The 19425-nt window shown below is 44.2% G+C and overlaps 1 protein-coding gene across 2 annotated transcripts in view; it reads left to right on the forward strand.

Moving 5' to 3' along the window:
- caln1 (calneuron 1) overlaps window positions 1-19425 on the forward strand; it is a 47068-nt gene that overhangs the window by 4549 nt on the left and 23094 nt on the right. For both annotated transcript variants that reach the window (XM_037460527.2, XM_037460519.2), the window contains exons 2-4: window positions 6673-6794; window positions 13835-13978; window positions 17383-17495. In XM_037460527.2, coding sequence (XP_037316424.2) covers window positions 6680-6794; window positions 13835-13978; window positions 17383-17495 — 372 coding nt within the window. In that variant the 5' untranslated portion in view covers window positions 6673-6679. The remainder of the gene's footprint in view (window positions 1-6672; window positions 6795-13834; window positions 13979-17382; window positions 17496-19425) is intronic.

Genomic DNA, 19425 nt, shown 5'->3' on the forward strand with positions numbered 1-19425 from the left:
AAAGTGTGGACTTGATGACTAAATATTAAATATACAGATCATAATTTGCTCATTACACTGCTGTGTAAACGTCTCATTTAAATAACTGTTATTATATTTTCTCACTAATGAATGAACTTACCAGATCATATTTGAACAAATCATGATCATTACCCAATACTCATATTTAATGAATAGAGCTTGAACGCATCATGATGTAATTCAATGCAACCTCATTTGTTAGCTATAAGCACTGTTATTTAGCCACTGGCTAATATTAAAAAGATATGTTTGATCAGGTGTATAATAGGTTGCACATGTGCAGCACCGACCGGGGCACAAGTTGTTGTTGTTCTTTTGTAATGGAAATGAGCTTATAAGTGATGCAGATTTTGATTCATCAGCGAATGGCCTCGAGGTGATGTAAAATGTGAATTTCTAACCCATAAAACTAGTCCAGGTTTTTATAAGGTCAAGATTTATTGTAAATCAGGTCTTTGCATTTGGGTCGAAGCACTTTGAAGACATCAGTACGGATTCTGGGAAACGAAGCGTTTTGATTTTTTGCAGAATAAAAAAAGAACAAAAGAAGAACCAATACTACTTTACTTGCACAATGGAGTATGCAGATAACAAATAGGGATTTTACCTCCAAGTGATTTTTAGGGCTCATATCTATCAACCAGTCAATATTGCTGTTAAATCCCACAACCCTAAGCTCTTTTTCTATTGACCTAATGTAACCTTGATGGGCTCGTTCAGATGAACCTGAAGCCTTGATCAATACAATTGAATTGTTTTTGTTTTTTTCTGGTGATTTTCGGTTTCCGACTCTGTGGTATTTGAGCACAAATTTGTCATGGAATCTGCGTTCTGTAGAGTTGTGACAAGTGATTCACAAGGTGTTTCTATATCATAAATGTACATGAACATTGCATCATAGTTATAAGAAACATTTACCACCTTTTTTAAATAGTAGTCCATTTGAAGCGATACATTTCTCAATCCATGCTTTATTCACAAATGCATCAATTAATTTCATTCATTTCATTCATGTATTACTAAAGTTTAGGAAAGGCTTTTGCACCTTCTCCAAACTATCCGACAGTACCTCTGACCCGGGTCTGTGTCATTGAACATTTTCCCTGTCCTTGTTGCAGGAACGCATGTCCATCCTCTGCTCGGGGCTGGTCAGTGCAGACTTTCAGCTGATTACTTAAGAATGCACGGCCAAACGTGTCAGAAACGTGAGAAAACTCACAACGGAAGCCGCAGTCTCCCCTCGTCCTCCCAGCTCAGGCACATAGAAGAGAGCACTTAAATCTCTCTGCTGACTTTTGCCATTGTTAAGCGAAAAGGGCAAAGGTTTTAGCGGCCATGACAATACTTCTTCTAATTTAGCCACATGAGGTTTCCCCTCCCCACGCTTGAGATATTTCTGTATGCACCGTGGTGCTCCTCGAAGAACTTATTGAAACGAAATGTATTTCAACTCTGTCCTCTGCGTAGTAAACCGATCATTACTTTCTCTCTTTGGTGCAGCAATGCAAAAGCTACGATAATGTAACGTGAGTAGAGGCTGACAGCTTATGGGTTTGGTCGGAAACAGTAATATGGAAAGAACGAACAAGAGCGATGATGGTAATATTCATAATGACAGCTTACAGGGCTGAATAATTGATGATTTAGGAAACGAGAAATCATTAGAATACGTGCGAGAAGGCTGGTTGTGAGCGAAGCCTTAAGGCGTGTTTGCCATCGTTATGATGAGCATGCTTATCAACCTGACAAACGGGAAAGGTGCACATTGTGAGGAAACTGATGGCTGGCCGCTCCAAAAAGTGAAACGCAAGCATTTAGAGATGCTGGACAAACTGCTAAAAAGTCGCTGACGGATTCAAAAACTAAAAAATGAACTATATTGGATCAATTAATGAACAAAACAGAGTTGATATTCCCATTGCTTAGGTTCTTAAGTCTCATTGCATCAAAATTACCCTACTTCTCCCGGTATTTAATACCTCAATAAACATTGTAAACATGACTTTATGATCTCAGGGGCTACTATTAAGTCTTCATCAATACACCATGATGTTCATTTAGTAAATTATTGCCCCGTTTAGTGTGAAAGATCCTAAAGCAGGGTAAGCTTTCGGCCATGGCCGGTGGGAACCCGATTTTCGATAAATGTGTCAAAAATTGAATCAGATAAAATTAAAAGGTTTGCAAAATAACTGACCTCTCGTATCTTAAGATAAATGTAAGAAATGTAGTTAAACTGTAAACTCAGAAAGGGCCTCTTACTGATGAAGCACGAATAACTTCAATAAACCATTAGTCCACACTTGTAAACCCTTTTGTTACTTGGAGTTTTCTTTTCCTACACAGATTGTGTAGTGTGAGGATGATTTTCCGTGCATGTGTGTTGTCAGGAAAACAGGAAGCAGGCGCAGGGGCTTTTCGGTACTTTTATTTATACAGCAGTGATCCTCCAAGACAGAGTCAAATGCGGGCTATGAAGTTAATCTAGGTCATGCTTCTTCCAATAAAAATAGATCAGGAAGAAGTGTGGCTATAAAAATTATCAAAACAAAAGTCACTCCACTCTAGGAGGAAAACAAAAAGGCTTTTAATTTTATCAAAACAACAGACACTCACTCTATTGACGGAGGCAACGTCACAAAACAAAATCACTCCTTAGGGAGGAAAACTATGAAATATTAACTTTACCTCTAAACCAATGGTACAAAACTAACGAAATCAAAACACTCGCTTGGAGGTGAAGGCGCTGGAGCAGACAGGAGAACCTGGTCAATACGACGGGAACCTGTGGCGTGACTGGACAGAGTGGACCCATGGACAAAAACAAACACACTGGCACAGGCCCAACAGGCCCAACAGAGTAAAACAACAGACAACGTCTCTCGGTTACGTATGTAACCTTCGTTCCCTGAAGGGAACGAGACGCTGCGTAAAGACACTGTTGGAACGCCCCTGCGTGACCGCGTCATGAAGCACATGTGAAATCCAACCAATAGCGAGCTGGTACGTCATAGCGGGGACGCCGGACCAGGGCGCTATAAAGCCGGGAAAAGGCCTCAGCCGTCCCGGAATCCTCCGCGAGATCCACCTGCGATGCCCACGAAGACATCCGGCGCTCGGCCTCCGCTCGAGCCGGACCACAGCCGCGGGGAGCGCGACTCACCGAGCCCTCTGAGAGAGAGACAGGAGCGCCACCACAGGCGCACGCAGTCTCCGCAGCTAGCCCCCTCGAGGGCTAACCGAGCGTGATCCACGCCCAAGCAGACGACGCATAGGTACGCAAAGGGACCCGAAGGGCAGGACCATTCATCTCTGAAAGGCCGAATCGAGTGCCACGGGCAGGCCGGGAGTATGGCAGAACGTTTACGCAGCGTCTCGTTCCCTTCAGGGAACGAAGGTTACATCCGTAACCGAGAGACGTTCCCTATCAGGGAACTCGAGCTGCGTAAAGACGCTGTGGGAACCCTATACCCACTCACCATATGAGCAAGTGATCGTGGTGGAGTTTAAGACGCACACTCAGACGATAGCACCTGTGCTCCAGGTGTAGCGTTAAGGTCAAGGTGGTAAAACCTCACAAACGTGTGGGGAGAGGACCAGCCTGCCGCCATGCAAACGTCGTGAAGCGACACTCTTCCCGACCTCAGGGCTTTAGAAGCCGCCATACCCCTAGTAGAATGGGCCCGGACAGCCAAAGGTGCGGGCTGGCCGGCCGATCCATAAGCAAGTGTGATGGCCTCCACCACCCACAAGCTCATCCTCTGCTTAGTCACTGGGCCACCAGTATTGGGGGGCCCGAAGCATACAAACAGCTGTTCGGAGAGCCTACACAGGGCGGTCCTGCGAACGTACAAGTCTAGGGCTCTGACTGGGCAGAGGAGTTTAAGCTTGGTCCGACGTCAGAAACGGGGGAGGACAGAAAGCCTGCAGCACAATAGGCCCGACCGAAGCGGACGGGACCTTAGGACTGTAGCCGGGGGAAGGAAGTAGGAACGCCTTCACCATACCGGGTGCAAATTCCAAGCACAATGGGGCCACCGAGAGGGCTTGCATATCTCCAACTCTTTTGAGGGAAGAAATAGCGAGCAGGAAGAGGGTCTTAAGAGCCACATACTTCACTGCAACCTCCGCCATGGGCTCGAAGGGAGCACCGGAGAGACCCTTGAGTATGATGGCCAAGTCCCAGGACGGAACTCTGGTGCTGGCTGCTGGCCTCAGTCTCAGAGTGCCACGAAGGAAGCGGGATACTAACGGGTGTCTCCCCAGAGAGCGCCCGTCTAGTGGGGCATGGGATGCCGACAGGGACGCCACATATACTTTGATGGTGGACGTGGATAAACCTGTGGCAAAGCGCTCCTGCAGGAACTCCAGTACTGAACTGGTGTTACCAAAGGAGTTCCACCACACCAGGATAAAGTCTCCAGTCCCTGTGCCTCGGCCCCTGATTCGACAGAGTGCCTGCCCCCTGGGCCAGGGCCCGCAGGCAATGCCGAGTGATCTTGATCAGACGGCGCTGGTTTCCTTTCGGGGAGAACCTCCTGGCCCAGAGCCACCACTGAACAGTGGGTGGCTGGCCTAGCTTGACTGCCAGGATGGTTGAAACTAGTAGCAGACACCGGCTTCCCCCAGGACGCTGACACTTCAGAGTGGACGTCCGGGAGAAACAGCAAGCACCGGCGCGGAGGGAGGAGGAAGCCGCCGCGCGTGCCCCCCACGCCGGAAACGAGCGCCTGGGTCCCGCGGTGTGGGGCCGGGAAAAGGCCTCAGCCGTCCCGGAATCCTCCGCGAGATCCACCTGCGATGCCCACGAAGACATCCGGCGCTCGGCCTCCGCTCGAGCCGGACCGGCCGCTCGCAGTCTCCGCTGCTAGCCCCCTCGAGGGCTAACCGAGCGTGATCCACGCAAAAGCAGACGACGCATAGGTCGTGCGAGTCTCTGCCTGTAATGAAACGGGTGCAAGGGGGGGGGCACACTGCACATACCGCTCAGCCATTTCTAAGTGGAAAAACTTCACACGCACTAGATGAAGGCACAGAGATGAATGGTCCTGCCCTTCGGGTCCCTTTATAGCGCCCTGGTCCGGCCTACCCGCCTATGACGTACCAGCTTGCCATTGGTTAGATTTCACACGTGCTTCATGACGCGGTCACGCAGGGGCGTTCCCACAGCGTCTTTACGCAGCTCGAGTTTCCTGAGAGGGAGAGATGTGTGCCATTGTTTTGGAAAGAGGTGGGTAGGAGCAAGCTAGCAACGTTACCAGTTGAAGAATAAGACTCATTCTCCTCATTCTTGTTTTCTTTTTTTGTTCTTTTTATTGTTTTTAACTTTACTACTGCATATTTATAATACTTCTAATACTATATAAGAACTTGATTAATACAATATGAATAATACTAATATAGAATTTCTTTTATAGAAGGTGTGTCTTATCTTAAAGTGCACTATCGACTCTTTTTTACAGCGACAATCGTGAAACTTTAGTTTACTCCTGCGGATGCTGCTGAGATGTCAAACAGCAGAGCTGCTGCACATCCATCTCGTCCTCTAGTTTCACAAGACACTGTGTTTCACTTTCAGATGTTTGTCTTATCAAAGCTCTTGTGTTTGTGAGGCTGACTTGACTCTGCAGAAATATGGTGTTGAGATCAACGATAGCGGAGACAGACGTGCTGAAAAGCCTCAGAAGCGGTTCAGTCCCCGTTGGCTCGTTTTTTTAACCCCTCGCTCTGCTTCGGAAGCTTCTGCTCAAAGTGCACATCGAGACCAAATCCAATTAAAGAGAAGGAAGCAGGCCCCCAAATCTCTGTGCTCTGTGTGCTCTTGCTCCCCCTCCCGTGCCCTTGGGCTGCGAGTTATTGAATAATGAATTGCCTCTGTCACATTTACGAATGCAGTACACACAGTTGCGTGAGCTCTTGTGCGCGCACACACATTTGCCACATTTACCCTTAGTTATACAAGTCTCCCTCACTGTGTCCCTTCCTATTTAGCCAATGAGTTCTGCCTCGTTTGTGGATGTCGTTCATGCTGTTCTCCTCGGACTAAAATTACAAATGGACAAACTGGCTCCCTGTTGTTGATCATGTGTTTACTTTTTATGTCAGTCTAAAAAATGACATTACCAAATATTTGTCTTTGACGTCGTACCAATGCCTCATACTTGAAACTCAATTAAGAATGCAATGTTTAGGGGAACCATAGTCTTTCTATTAGGTGTGGCAGTACTTCCCCAATTGTTTGTGGACTGCTGTAATGAAGCGCTCAGTTTTCTAAATTTCGACGTCCAAATCTAGATTTTTTTTTTTCTACCAAGGATCAGAAGTTACCATAATTGGAATAAAGAGGAGTGAGGCACGCCATATGTCTTGTAGCGGCAGCGACTTATCAATCACAGTAAGCCCGCCCAGAAAAAGACAATAAATACATATTTACATTGTTTACTGAGGGACTTACAACTAGATTGCATTTTACAACTAGAAGATATAATGTTGCAGTGGGAGATTCATCTTGCCGATAACCCGCTTTTAGAATCGAAAATGTGTAAAGTGCAGAGCCTCTAATTGATGTTCTGCGATCCGATTCCCCCAAAAAAACACCAGAGACAGAAATTCTTTTCCTCAAACTTAATGCTTCCTCCTGTCGCCCCTCAGGGAGAAGATGCCGTTCCACCACGTGACGGCAGGCCTGCTCTACAAGGGGAACTACCTGAGCCGCTCGCTGTCGGACAGCGACAGCGACGTGCTGGCCAGCATCACCGTGGAGGAGCTGGACGGTGAGGCGTCTCAGTGAACTGTCCGGCTGCTGTGCCGCTAATGCTTGATGTCCGTTTAAAAGGATTCCGCTTCTGCCGGTCCAACCCCCTCCATCGGCGATTTCTAAGGTCAAATGAAGACGGGTGGATGACATTCAAACATCTATTATATGTCGTTAATGTGACCTGAAAAACAGACTTGATGAATTTCAAGATGAAAGTGAAGCGTTTCAGAAAAAACTTGCTAAATATCAGATCTCCGATATCCTGTTAAAGAGGCACTTCATCATTTAGTCATCATTAACGCGTGTTAACAGGCACAGCCCCTTGTTTTATATTAAGGCAGATCATACAGTCAAATTGTGGGAGCCACTGCGTTTAGGGATTTGCATTTTGGGAGACAAGCCTGACCACGCTGACTAATCCCAAACCCATCCTGAGCTTCGCTGGCGGTTTCCAAAACCGATGCACAAATGCTGCGGCGTACCAGAGGGCCGAAACCAGCGCTTCTGTCTCAAGAGGGACAGGTGCTGATCCGAGCCGCGCCACTGGGTTGATAGAGGCGATAACTCTCTGTAGAAACAACGCGGTGCTACAAAAACCAGCCGCGTCCTCCTTATCTGGGCCACGCTGATGCATTTCTCCCCAGGCAGGTTGTCTCACTGGGGGGCATTCGCGGCCCGCTGGCTTCTGTCTCACGACCTGACAATCTGTGTCGCTGCTGAGGCCGTGTTTTATGAACCCCTTGTTTTCGAAGCCGGTCTCAGAGTAATCACCTGGGCCTGTGGGAACCCAAAATCTGATCAATTGCAGTCTGCAGCAGTGGCAACCTCATCGGTGGCAAGCGAACTAACACACCAGACTCCACTGGACCGCTGAAATATTTATCCACTGATGTGGCATGAAGCCAACGACTGGAAAATTGGCTCTAAAGTGCCTCTTAACAGCCAGATACTCTGTCAGGGGGGGTTAATATGCATGGAGATATTGTCACCCCCAGTCCTTCTATGTATTTAGTTTTCACGGTCTTGTTGTGTGTGTTTTCTGTTACTCACCTGGTCATTTCAGGCCCCTCGCTCTCATTGTGTGATTGCGAGGTCCTCCCTGATTGTTTCCACCTGTGTCTTGTTGCCCTCCCTGCCCTGTGTATTTAGTCTGAATCAGTCGGTGGTTCTGTCCCAGTTGGTCTCAGTCTGTTTCCAGTGAGCTTACTAGTAGTTCCTAGTGTGAGTTGTTGCCTGCTGATTTGGATACCGCTGGCTGTGTGACTGACCACCGCGTGCCGAACTCTATTCAGTAGAATCGTGTATTCTTCACTACATTTGCCTTCGAGGACCCTCGTGGGGTCAACCAAACATGGTGAAGCTGATGATGAAGCACTGATTACTGTGTCAGTTTGGATGTTGGATGAGCGTTGGTGGCGTGACAGTGGACTCGCAGCAAGAAGGTCCACAGAGGTTTAGCCTCCGTCTGAGTGGTAGAAATGACTTACTCCTCTAACGGCGACTGAAGTGCTCGTCGTCAAGGCGCCCGTGAAATATCGCAACTCCTTTCTCTCAGTGTCGTGAATCAGACCCGAGTGCAAAAAATGTCACCCACCCACATTTTTCTAGGCTGTCCTTTGGGGATAAATGTGCACGGATTGACTTCAAGTAAAGAATTTCGCGTTGATAGTTGACCAAAGATCTTTCGCTCACGAGAATATTGTTTGAATCGGTTCCAGTGCAAGCAGATTGCTTGTAACTGATGCGGAGTGACAACACAACACCGCCTCACTCTACCTGTTTGAGTCCAACAAAGCGTGGACACTAAACGATTGATCAAACTAACCATTCGTCAGATTGAAGTAGTCATTTCTTCCATCACTTATTGTCCTTTCCCTGAGGATTTGTTATACCTGGTGCACTGACATCAAGTACCCCGTCACACGCAGGTCTAGTTTGAAAACCTTTGGGCAAAAAGTCTTGAAGCAGCAGGTCGAGCTGAGATGCGCAGAGGGGCCACTTTTGTAATTCAAGCTCTTTGACAAATGTGATGTTTCAGTCACTTCCTGCCAAGCTGAGTCGCTGGCTTTGATAATTCAGTTTGATCTTTTGAGAACCAAAAACACCAGTTAAGTAATCAACAATGCCACAAATACATGACAGCTACTAAAAAGATTAAACATTATCATAAGATTAGACATTTTTGGTTTTATTGCTTTCAGAGTTACTAACTGGCATTTGGTTTTCAAAAGATCAAAATGAATTATCAAAGATGTGTACATCATTTATATCGACTCAATAGTTAATGTTAAAGAAGAAGTTTATGTTACATTATGATTTATGCAGCATAACAGTCCTCTTCTGAGTGCAATCATTTTTTCACTCCCTGTGGTCTCGGTTCTGTTCTTAGATTCCACCAGGGAAAACTCTCCGTTGTGGTGGAAATTTGTGGATTGAAGCCTTGTGAGAAATCAAAAATATCTTGAAGTCGCTTTGTGATTAAGTATTTATTACTAACTAGAATATAGAAAAATGATAAACAATACAGAAATCATCAACACAAGCCGTAAGTACAGACAGAAGTCAAATGACTACACTTCAGTTGAAAAGGGAAAGATTGTTTCTTCTCCCTCAGAGGAGCAGGAAGATCTGACCAAGAGCAATGGGGAGAGCAGGAGTTTTATACACCTTGAAGAGGGACGTGTGTTGTCTCAGCAGAAACCCCCAGGACTGAGGAATGTAAGGAAAAAACTCAGATGTCGTAAAGCTGACCCTCCCTTAATGGTGTCATAAACAATTGGACAGACAGACAACGGAACAGGATAAGGATCAGTCAAGGCATCTATGGGTCCATTTGCTAAGACAGGATGCCTCCGTGAACTCGGACAAGTCACAGGTTTCTCAAGAAAGGCCACACATCGAAGTCCTGAGAGACTCACAATATGCAGCTCAACAAATTCTCCCCCGACATCTGTCATATGTCAAAAGAACGTTCAAATACTCTCAATATTGCCAGGTTTTATAAGCTACAATAATTTAAGGGCAGGTGAGATTTTACTAAATTGGCCAATATCTTAGCTTGAAGTCCTTGTCTGTAAATAACTTTTTGCATAATATACAACCCAATGATGCACAGAGAGACACGAGGCCAGTGACCCTCGTTCACGGGTGTCCCTTTAATGCAAACATATCTCTTCTGTTTTCATTTTCTTTCGTAAATCAGACTTTTCCACTATTTCCAGTGGCCTCAGAGCAGCAATAGAGAAGAGATTAGCCAGAATGTCTGTTTCTTTGGCGATGGGAGCAGCTGGACAAGAAGGCATTTTTAGAACTGGTCGCCTTCATTGTACGGCGTGGCTGGAAATTGCTGACAATTTGCCGGCTCGGGCTAACGTCGCACTGCTGATCTTAGAATCTGATCTGTGGATGCGGCTCACTCGTGAGACACTTGTTGTTTAAACGTCTACGTATGTTTAAACATCTACGCGTTTGGACACAGTGTTTGTATTTTATGGTGCTGATGAACATGTAAATGTAATAAATCTTATACTACAACAGGAGCTAATGACAGAATCATATCATTTTTCTCTCAGGCAGAATGGAGGTTATTCAGTGACACCTCTTGATGTTGTTTGTGTAAACCAAAAATGCTGATGAATAGATATTGGGTCCAGTCCAGTACAATTTCCAGAAGGGAACACTGTGCAGCCTCTACACAGCCTACTGGGCATTGTGAGAGCTCCAGTACGCACACTGCAGGAGTCACTCCGACACACGCTGAGCTGTATCTGTATCCCCAGAGGACGTCCTACATCCATTCCAGGCAGACTTCATGATAAAGAAGTCCCGGAGACATGGGAGGCGTTACAGTAAAATGCTGCAATAGGTTATGTTATTAAAAGGTTTTACTGAAAGCACAGTGAAAGTACTCCTTCGTGGTTGGCACTTCAGAGTCTCCTTTCGCTCAGCATGTTGAGCTGGAGCAGACAGCGGGAAGCCTGCAGGGAGCCGTTTTATGAGCTCAGCCCACCAGCGCTGAACCCTCCCTGAGGGAGAGAGGGAACGGGGAGGCTGACCATCACCAGCACGAGGCAGCTTGTGTTCAGCTGCATGGGCACATAAACAGCAGGTCCTTCCTGCAGTGTTCCTGGCGGACTTGTAGATTCATAATCAAACTGCATGCAGCACACTGACGGCGATCACACAAACTCGCAACAGACTTAGTGTTAATTGGGGAGCTGTCCAGGGTGCTGACTGCGTTCTCTCTCTCTCCTCGGTCCAACTGGGACGCTACAACACCTCCAAGTATGGAACAGACTTGGTTTCAGATTTGACACGGTATTAATCAGAGATTAAGTATTTCTAAATCCACAAATAAAGATGTTCACACATGTAATGTAAATGCCCTCTAGAGATGTTTTGAGTTTCTCTCATATGGTGCTTAATTAATGGATCAACCAAGCGCTAAAATCATTTGTTATTTATTTGATGATTATTTTTGACACTGATAGAGGGACTGACAGCGGCTTAATTACTCTTGTGATCCCACAAACAAAGAAAATTACATTTTAATTAAGTTTAAGTAAAAGAGCAGAGCAGCTACCAAGTGTTTTCTTGCAAGCCTTTATTCAAAAGGGCTGTTTATTTTTGTGTTTCTCTTGCATGTTTCTACAGTTTTTATCTAACACCTAGTGTTAGTGAATCATGTGAATACTCACACAGAATGTTAATAAGCATTAAAAGATGTAGCCGATCTTTTTTAATGAAAAAAATATATTTCTATGAGTCCTTGCACTGTGTTTGTGAACGCCTTAACATGTGTTTCAGGCAAGGCAAGTTTATTTATGCAGCAGAATTCAGCCGAGAGAAAACAAAAACAAACAAAAATATGTAAAAAAAACGGTGCACTGTAAGATATTATTTAATAAAAGGCAACGGCAAACAGAAAAGTCTTCTGCCTTGAATTGACCATGTTTTTAGGTCTTGCACATACGGCATCGCTGCTTCATCCAAATGGTCAAAGGGTTTTACACTCAAGGCATAATTTACATTTTTACAAATTTAAAAAAGAACTTCTGCATCCTGAAGTTCACTCTGATGGTTTTTTTTTATAATATCTCTCCTTCTGGTGGGAAATATTTCTGTTCCAAATGTCAAAAATGGAGTGAAAAGAAGCTCAATATTCCCCCATGCGTCACCGCACTTGATGAACAGACACATCATGCATGAAATGGACTGAGTCATTTGGACATTTAAAGGCAGTCTCCATGTTGTTGGTTGGTTCAACAGGACACCACAAGGACCTGAGTCACAGATGCATAAGATGCTCCTTTTGTTGCAGGGGAAATAATATAGATGCATTCTGTATGTTTTTGTTTTGTTCGCCTTTCACCGTCGCAGCTGCATTGTTAGAAATGTTGTCACTTGCTTTATTTTCTCGGTACCTGCTGTTTCTAGGGATCCAGCTTGGATCCATGTCCCTTTATTATGAACTGAAGGCGCTCCGTTCTCCATTTTCATGAGGTGATTCATAATTACTGCTGCAGTTACGTTTTGTTACGAATAATTTGCCAGTGGTGCAGATCAGCAGCAGCGCTGCAGATAACAAGATGATTGATAGGCTCATAGTTTGTTCCCTCAATAGAAATGTGTTCATACTCAGTTGAGATGGATTGTTTCTGTTTCTTTTTTTCTGTGCCACACCAGGATCTGCTCAAGCGTCAGAGAATGCATTGCATGTTTTGTCTTGAATATGTTAAGAATACCTTTTCTTTTTTTGAATTCAGTCTATGTCCTCTGTGGCTCCCTGGGAAGGATGCAGTTAGACCATCCACTCCACCCCCAAGACTCAAATCATTCAGTGTGCTCATGCATGTTATGCAGTCATAGTGTTCTTCAGAGAAGTGACATTCCACCTCTAGTCCAAAAACCAACAATGTCCGTCTGTTTGTCTTTCTCCTTCCTTACGTGCCGCTCAGCCTCTCTTGGCGCTCTTTATGAAATATTCATTTGTTAAAGAATGCTGGCGAAGACGAGGCGAATCATTTTGCCGACCAGTGAGACGGCTGCTGACTCAACTGTGTACATATGTAGAATGTTTTATAATCCATCTTTATCAAGGGATGCACCAAGCAGGAATGGTTCAGCATGCAGCAGCATCAGTGGGAGTGGTTTTAGTGAGTGGAGTGGAGTGTTTCCTGAAGGTCTTTCATGTGTAGAGAACATAGCAGAGGTACAACACAAAAGGACAGAATTAGCAGTAAGCAGAAAAATGATGCAAAATATTAGTGATAATAACCAGTAGTGGATATACTAACAATGACTACAACATTCATGTTATCGGCATAAGCAATATGTAATAAGTAGCCGTTTGAATGCTGCCCTTGCTGTTTGACTACTTGAAATAGATGCCAACCAGTAAAAACAAAAGGCAGGGAGAACAAAGCTCACGGAACAGTCCCGACGGACGTGACATTCCTGAAAGTGGGCAGAGGTGACAGCGTGGTAGCGAAAAGTAATCAATGGTATGGAATTGATTTTGTTAACCTGAGGCAGTGGGTCCAAAGCTGGGTCAGAGAGAGAGAGAGAGAGAGAGAGATAGAGAGAGAGAGGTTTAAAGAATCCTTTATTTCACAACTAGTCCAACTGGTAATACACGTGTTTCACCCTGAATCTGGCTTTCAGCAGTCACTTAAGAACCTTCCCCATGGTCCTCACTAGCAGTACCAGATGGCCAATTTGGCCAACCTAACAGTACCAAACAAAACGTTCACCAGTGTATAGGCAGCCTTCTTTTTTTTACAGTATGTTGGACCAAAACTAAATAGAATGAAAGTGAAAACATCTCCAAAAGCCTTCAACAGATCTAATAGTGCTGAGAGCCAAGGATACAAAGTCGCGCATCTCTGAATCTTTGTTTTGCATCTCTGCCAAGGAATACGAGTCTGGGACACACACACACACACACACACACAGTCCTGTAAATAGAAATATATAACATGTGTCCAACAATAAGTGCCTGTGTTCTTGCAACTTGAAAACACAAGGGATTTCCTGTTGGTTTTCTTGTTTTCGCAGAGATCCGTGAGGCGTTCAAGGTGCTGGATCGTGACGGAAATGGGTTCATTTCCAAGCAGGAGCTGGGCATGGCCATGCGCTCGTTGGGCTACATGCCGAGCGAGGTGGAGCTGGCCATCATCATGCAGAGACTAGACATGGATGGTGAGTTGCATACACACTGATGTCAAACTGAACTTTTCTTTATCATAACAGTGTAAAGCAGAATACAGATTAAATATATTCATATATGTATGTATATATATATATATATATAATCTGTATTCATTTCCATCTCAAAGAAAACTAAACACTGCACTAAAAGAACACACGCAGAGTGCGACATGGATCCTGCTGTCAGATTTGAATCAGCAGAGGTTGATTTCTGCAGCACCATCTTCCATTTTACATCTTTTCCCTCGGAGAGAACACTCAAATATCATTTTGTTAACCCTAAATGACATAATCCAAAAAGAAAACTCCTACAATTATATGTGGCTGAAAGGGGAAAAATGCAATAGGCAAAACCCCGGGACATATTCAAATTTGTGACGCCGCAATCACAGCCTTTGATAAGTGCTTTTCATTGTCACCGTGGAAAGAGAAATAACTAAAAAGGGTTCATGGCTGAATATTAAAGCTCAGCACGGTAGACTGGAGCTGCTTGTGTGCCTCAGGGCTGGTGTGCTGCCTCGTCTACGGCGGCAACTTGAGGAGGCAGCCAAGGTTACTTTCCGACCCGACGAAGGTCACAGCGGCTTTTATTGAAGTGTAATGCTGTTTATTTATTTACTTGGTTTTCTCTGTCTATATATTCTGAGTCTCTTGGAGTTGCAGTCGGGACAACATCTTCCTACTTAATGAACCATGTTGACTTGTCTGCATTTATTCATGGCATTGCAAAATATTAAGGGTTTTGTTGACTAGCTACCTTTTAAGGGCTTTGTGTTTGTAAATTTGCCGATAGTCCTATTTGATGAAGCCAGCTCAGTCAGATATGATCAGACGGGCTTAGACATACAGCTGCACACAGTCAAATCTACATGATCGATTGTTAAGATACAACCAGGAGGCAACCTCTAGTTCTGCAGAGTGAAGCCGATGCAAAAGTATCAGTGTTTCCAGCAGAAGCGACTAAAAGTCTACGAGAACACCAGCCTACTTCTCGCTTGATTTATTACATCAGTAAACATTTTAAACCTTGATGGTGTCCATATGTAGTTTCATCTCTTCTTCCATTGGAGTCAGATACACCACAAGGCAGAACGGGCTTTAGGGCGGTCCTACTGTGATTGACAGCTCGTGGCCGCTACCGGAGGCGCAATTTATCTGTATGACAATCATGGTCAATCATTGGTTGCTTAAAAACAACATGGCGACGGCCATAATCCAAGACGGCGTCGACACATTCGGCAAACTCGAGGCATCAAATGATGTGACGATGACTTCCACTTTGTGTACGCATGGATACAACTAGCTTCAGTTGGGCAGCGGCAGGCAAGGTGACGCTCTCTTACATGCATGTATGTTTACATACATCATATAGAGAAAACAATTTTTCTGTTTTTTGAGGCACAGCACAAACATCTTTTTTTCTGATCATTATGATTGTGAGGCGCAGGTTGCAGTGGACGTTCACCCGGGAGGCCGGCGTTAGTGAAGTGTGTTAAACCAGAAAGAGTTACTTGAATTGATGTCTGTAACTAAAATATTATCACAAAACGTCTTGTTTTAAACCAAACAATGATGTCATTTCTAAGATTGATGGGAATTCTGGTTAGATGGAGCCATCATTAAGTAACTTTTTTTCCTCAAAACACAGTATTAAGTTCAACCATCAAACCCTGATTTGATGTGAGATCAGTAACAACATACAATAAATATGCATGCAAGTCAACAAAAAAAACAAGAAGCCAGTAATTAAAGGAGCAGTGACAATGGGAACGGGGCGGGGGGGCACTGATCGGTTCTTGGCCAAGCGGGCAGCTGTTAAAATGGATCCTCAGTCCGATTGAGGGCAGATGTATGATCTGCAGGAGGTTTCACATCTTTCTTTGATAATTCCTCCTTTTTTTGAAGCTGAAACAGGATGCTTGGTATTGACATGACTTAGGAAGAGACTTGTCAAACACTATAACAGACTCCGACTCAGCAACTTATGTTATGTTGAGCTGTCGCAAATGGCAAATACATCAAAACCAGAGCCAGCATACAACTATTGCCCCCTTTTCATCTCCCAATAGGCTGTAATAAGTAGCTGGTAATATTTAATACATTTCTAATTCCATTAGCTACCAATTCGTGGTTTTAATTAATTATCTGGCAAAATAAACATGTTTTCACACAAATTTTTGATTTGTTGAGTCTGTGCAAAACCCTAAATATCATCAGTCTTACCTGAACGCCCTCAATGTTCTACTACTACTTTGGAAAGGTAGCGGTGAGCGGGGGGATATCGGCTAACACCACCAGACACCACTAAATCCTTCATTCGGATGATGTGGTGTAGCTTTAAACAATTTACTTGTGTAAAGCCTGATCCTAGTACACGCACATACTTGTACTTCATCCTGTCTAACCCGGCCTTATCGCTACCGTGATCCATCCATCCATCCTGCTGTCCAATTGCAGTCTTGGATTTTCAGCCTCACAATGCCACCGTGCCCCCAGGCAGAGCAGGAGCAGCGGTCCTGAAGATTGAGACGTTTTGTATTTCAACTTAATTCAGTATTCCGTATAATTAAAGGGAGTGAGTTGTCGGTGCACCCGATGTATTTCTAAACATAAACATCATAGTTCTCCGATTGTTTTGTAAATTTCATCATTTTCTTTACAATTCCCCAAGCATGAGTCTTTGGTGTTGGTTTGTTCATCCAAGCACACAGATAATACATCCAACAAATTCTGCAGTGGAGATAAATACATCTCACCAGGCTTTCCACTCAAAGACAACAAAAAAACATGGTTTCACTTGGGTGCTGTCTGCAGAGTTCTGATGCTTTGTTTTGGAAGCACCTTCAATAACCATCAGCAGGCTCCCGGATCAGTGCTGTTTGGTATCAATGATGCGCAGCAGGCGCTCCGTGTTGTAACTGTACATTTTTGATCTCCCTCTTATCCAGTTTGGTGGAGCTACTCAGAGCTCGTTGTTTTGTGCAAACCCCAAAGGCTTTAGTTAGGTCTATGTGCCGCTTTATTCCTGGGGAGATTCATTGTGATTCTTTTGTTATCCAGTTTTCCTCAAAAAACTTTCACCTGTCCATCTTAAAGCTCACTCGAAAACAACATGTTCATGCTGCTAAAGCTGAGCCCGAACACCAAGATAAGAAAGCAAAATCCAGACCAAAAAAAGAAACGAAAAGAAGGTTTCTCTGTTACGTAACTTGCTAAATGTTCAGTAGTTCACAGAGAAACGTTTGATCTGATTATTTGAGAAATAAGGATGCCGTTTTAAGAGATTTGGTATTTAGGGATGTCTAGGTTATGATTGGTCTCAACAATCATGTACAACCAGCAAATAAATATAACAAAAGTAATCATTGAATAATAATATGTCTTTTTTTTGCCAGGTGATGGACAGGTGGATTTTGAGGAGTTCATGACAATCCTTGGACCAAAGCTCTTGTCGTCAGAAACAAGAGAAGGCTTCCTGGGCAGCACAATAGATACCATCTTCTGGCAGGTAAAGCTTTCATCTCCTAAACACACAAACATCTGTTGTGTAGACTTTGTTCATGAGGAATGGATCAAACTGGATATTAACAAAAGTGTGTCTCACTTAAGAGATGACTACTGCAGCACAGAATTATGAGGTTTGGTGAAGGGGCAGTGAGGGGAAAGAATCATGTGTATGTGATGAAAGGGTGTCATGTTCTTCTTTTCTTCCTTATATAAGGGGTGGGCAGGGCTGGTCACGTTATTAAGAGGGAGGTCCTCTGAGCAACGTTGTGACTGACACATGGTGATACGTGATACTTGACCCTGACAGATGTGCCTTTGGACAGCTTAAAGGATGCAAAGAGAGAGCGAAAAGGAAATCTCTGGCACGAGAAACAATCAGGTGATTGACTGATAGGAATGAATGAATGTGTGTGACAGCAGAGCGAGTGATGGATGACGAATGGAGCAGGTGAGAGGGAAAGAAGCTGACTTTTGGCACCGATGGTTAACACTTGGCCAGCCCGTCCGCTTCATGCAATCAGCGACCTGAACCCGGGCCTTTTCTTGGGGGCAGGAGCGTGTGGTTTGCACCGCGAGGGCGCCCGTGTTTTGGAGGTATGAGCGCAGTCTGGGCCAACGCGCTGCCAGCCCCATTTGGCTGCTGCAATAGCCTTGGCCTGTGCGGGTGAGCAGTTGGCCTAAAAAATGATTCATTCATCTTTTTCCCTCCAAGAGAGGCTGGTGGTTGCTGGTCGGCTACGTTGGGGTTTGTGGTTCACACTTACAAACACGCGCTTCTTGTGGGATTATTTAATGCTTAGAAGCTGGAATCTGCTCAAAGATCCATTTATCCTGAGTTTTTCCTTTAAGTCATTTGAGATGCTCCATTTTTTGTGCTTAGTTTAATGTATTAACAGCTTGTGTTGTGTGTGACAGTGCAGCTTTAGAATAGTATAATTCATTCCACATTTTGGCTCTTTGTTCTGGTAGGAGGCAACGCTGTCCTGTCCTCAGCGATCTGTTTTACGAAGCCAGGGACTGTTCATGTTAAACATGAATGCTAAATGTGTCGGCTCAAAGCCCACCCAACAGTTCAGCAAACACTGAATAAACCATCAAACAAGACAACTCATTCTGCTGGCTCATTAAGTCGCAGAACCTGCACTGTCCTCACCAACAACAAATGTTGCATTCTTTTTCAGAATGAAAAGACAAACTTTCCCTTTCTCATGTTTCTCTAGAATGTGTATAATATATCATTAATATGTAACATTCCGAGAGATATAGAAGCTTTAAGTCTTAAAGGCTCCTTTGAGGTTATTCACAAATCACAGTTGGCCTCTGAAGACAATGTCTCACAGCATTTAAAGTAACATTTAAAGTAACATTTAAATGTTTAATGTTTAATGAAACAACTTTCGAACTGCGAATCAGTGTATTGGCAGGAAATATTTCAATCAATTTAAAGGGAAATGTAATTCATAAAAAGCATCCTATTTTCTCACCTGGCCTGTTCATTGAACAGGGTACATTTACTATAAGGTTAAGTTTAGCAGCTTTTATTAACCCTGTTCCTATCAGCAGCAGGCAGCTGTTTTCTTGTAGTTTGCTTTTCCAAACACACACAGGAGCTTCAGAGAGGAGACATCAGACTCTACATTAATATCAGGTGCCAGAGGGGCCTCCAAATGAATGCTAATAATCATCGGGGTCTGCTGGGCGTGTGAAAGGGCAACTGTTCAATACAACCAGGTGATAAAATGTCAAGGGGCGGGTGAGTTTTTCTGTTGCATAATGGCTTCAGAACAGTGAGAAGAAACTGGAACAATGATACATTTACTGCGTGAATGGAAAATGTTATAATGATGAAAGTTAAAGATGAAGTCAGACTGTGAAGAATTACTGTTCATCAAAACCCACAAAAAAGATGATGTTCTTTTCAGCACCACCAG

The sequence above is a fragment of the Pungitius pungitius genome, chromosome 3 (genome assembly GCF_949316345.1).
Source record: "Pungitius pungitius chromosome 3, fPunPun2.1, whole genome shotgun sequence".
Taxonomy (NCBI): Eukaryota; Metazoa; Chordata; class Actinopteri; order Perciformes; family Gasterosteidae; genus Pungitius; species Pungitius pungitius.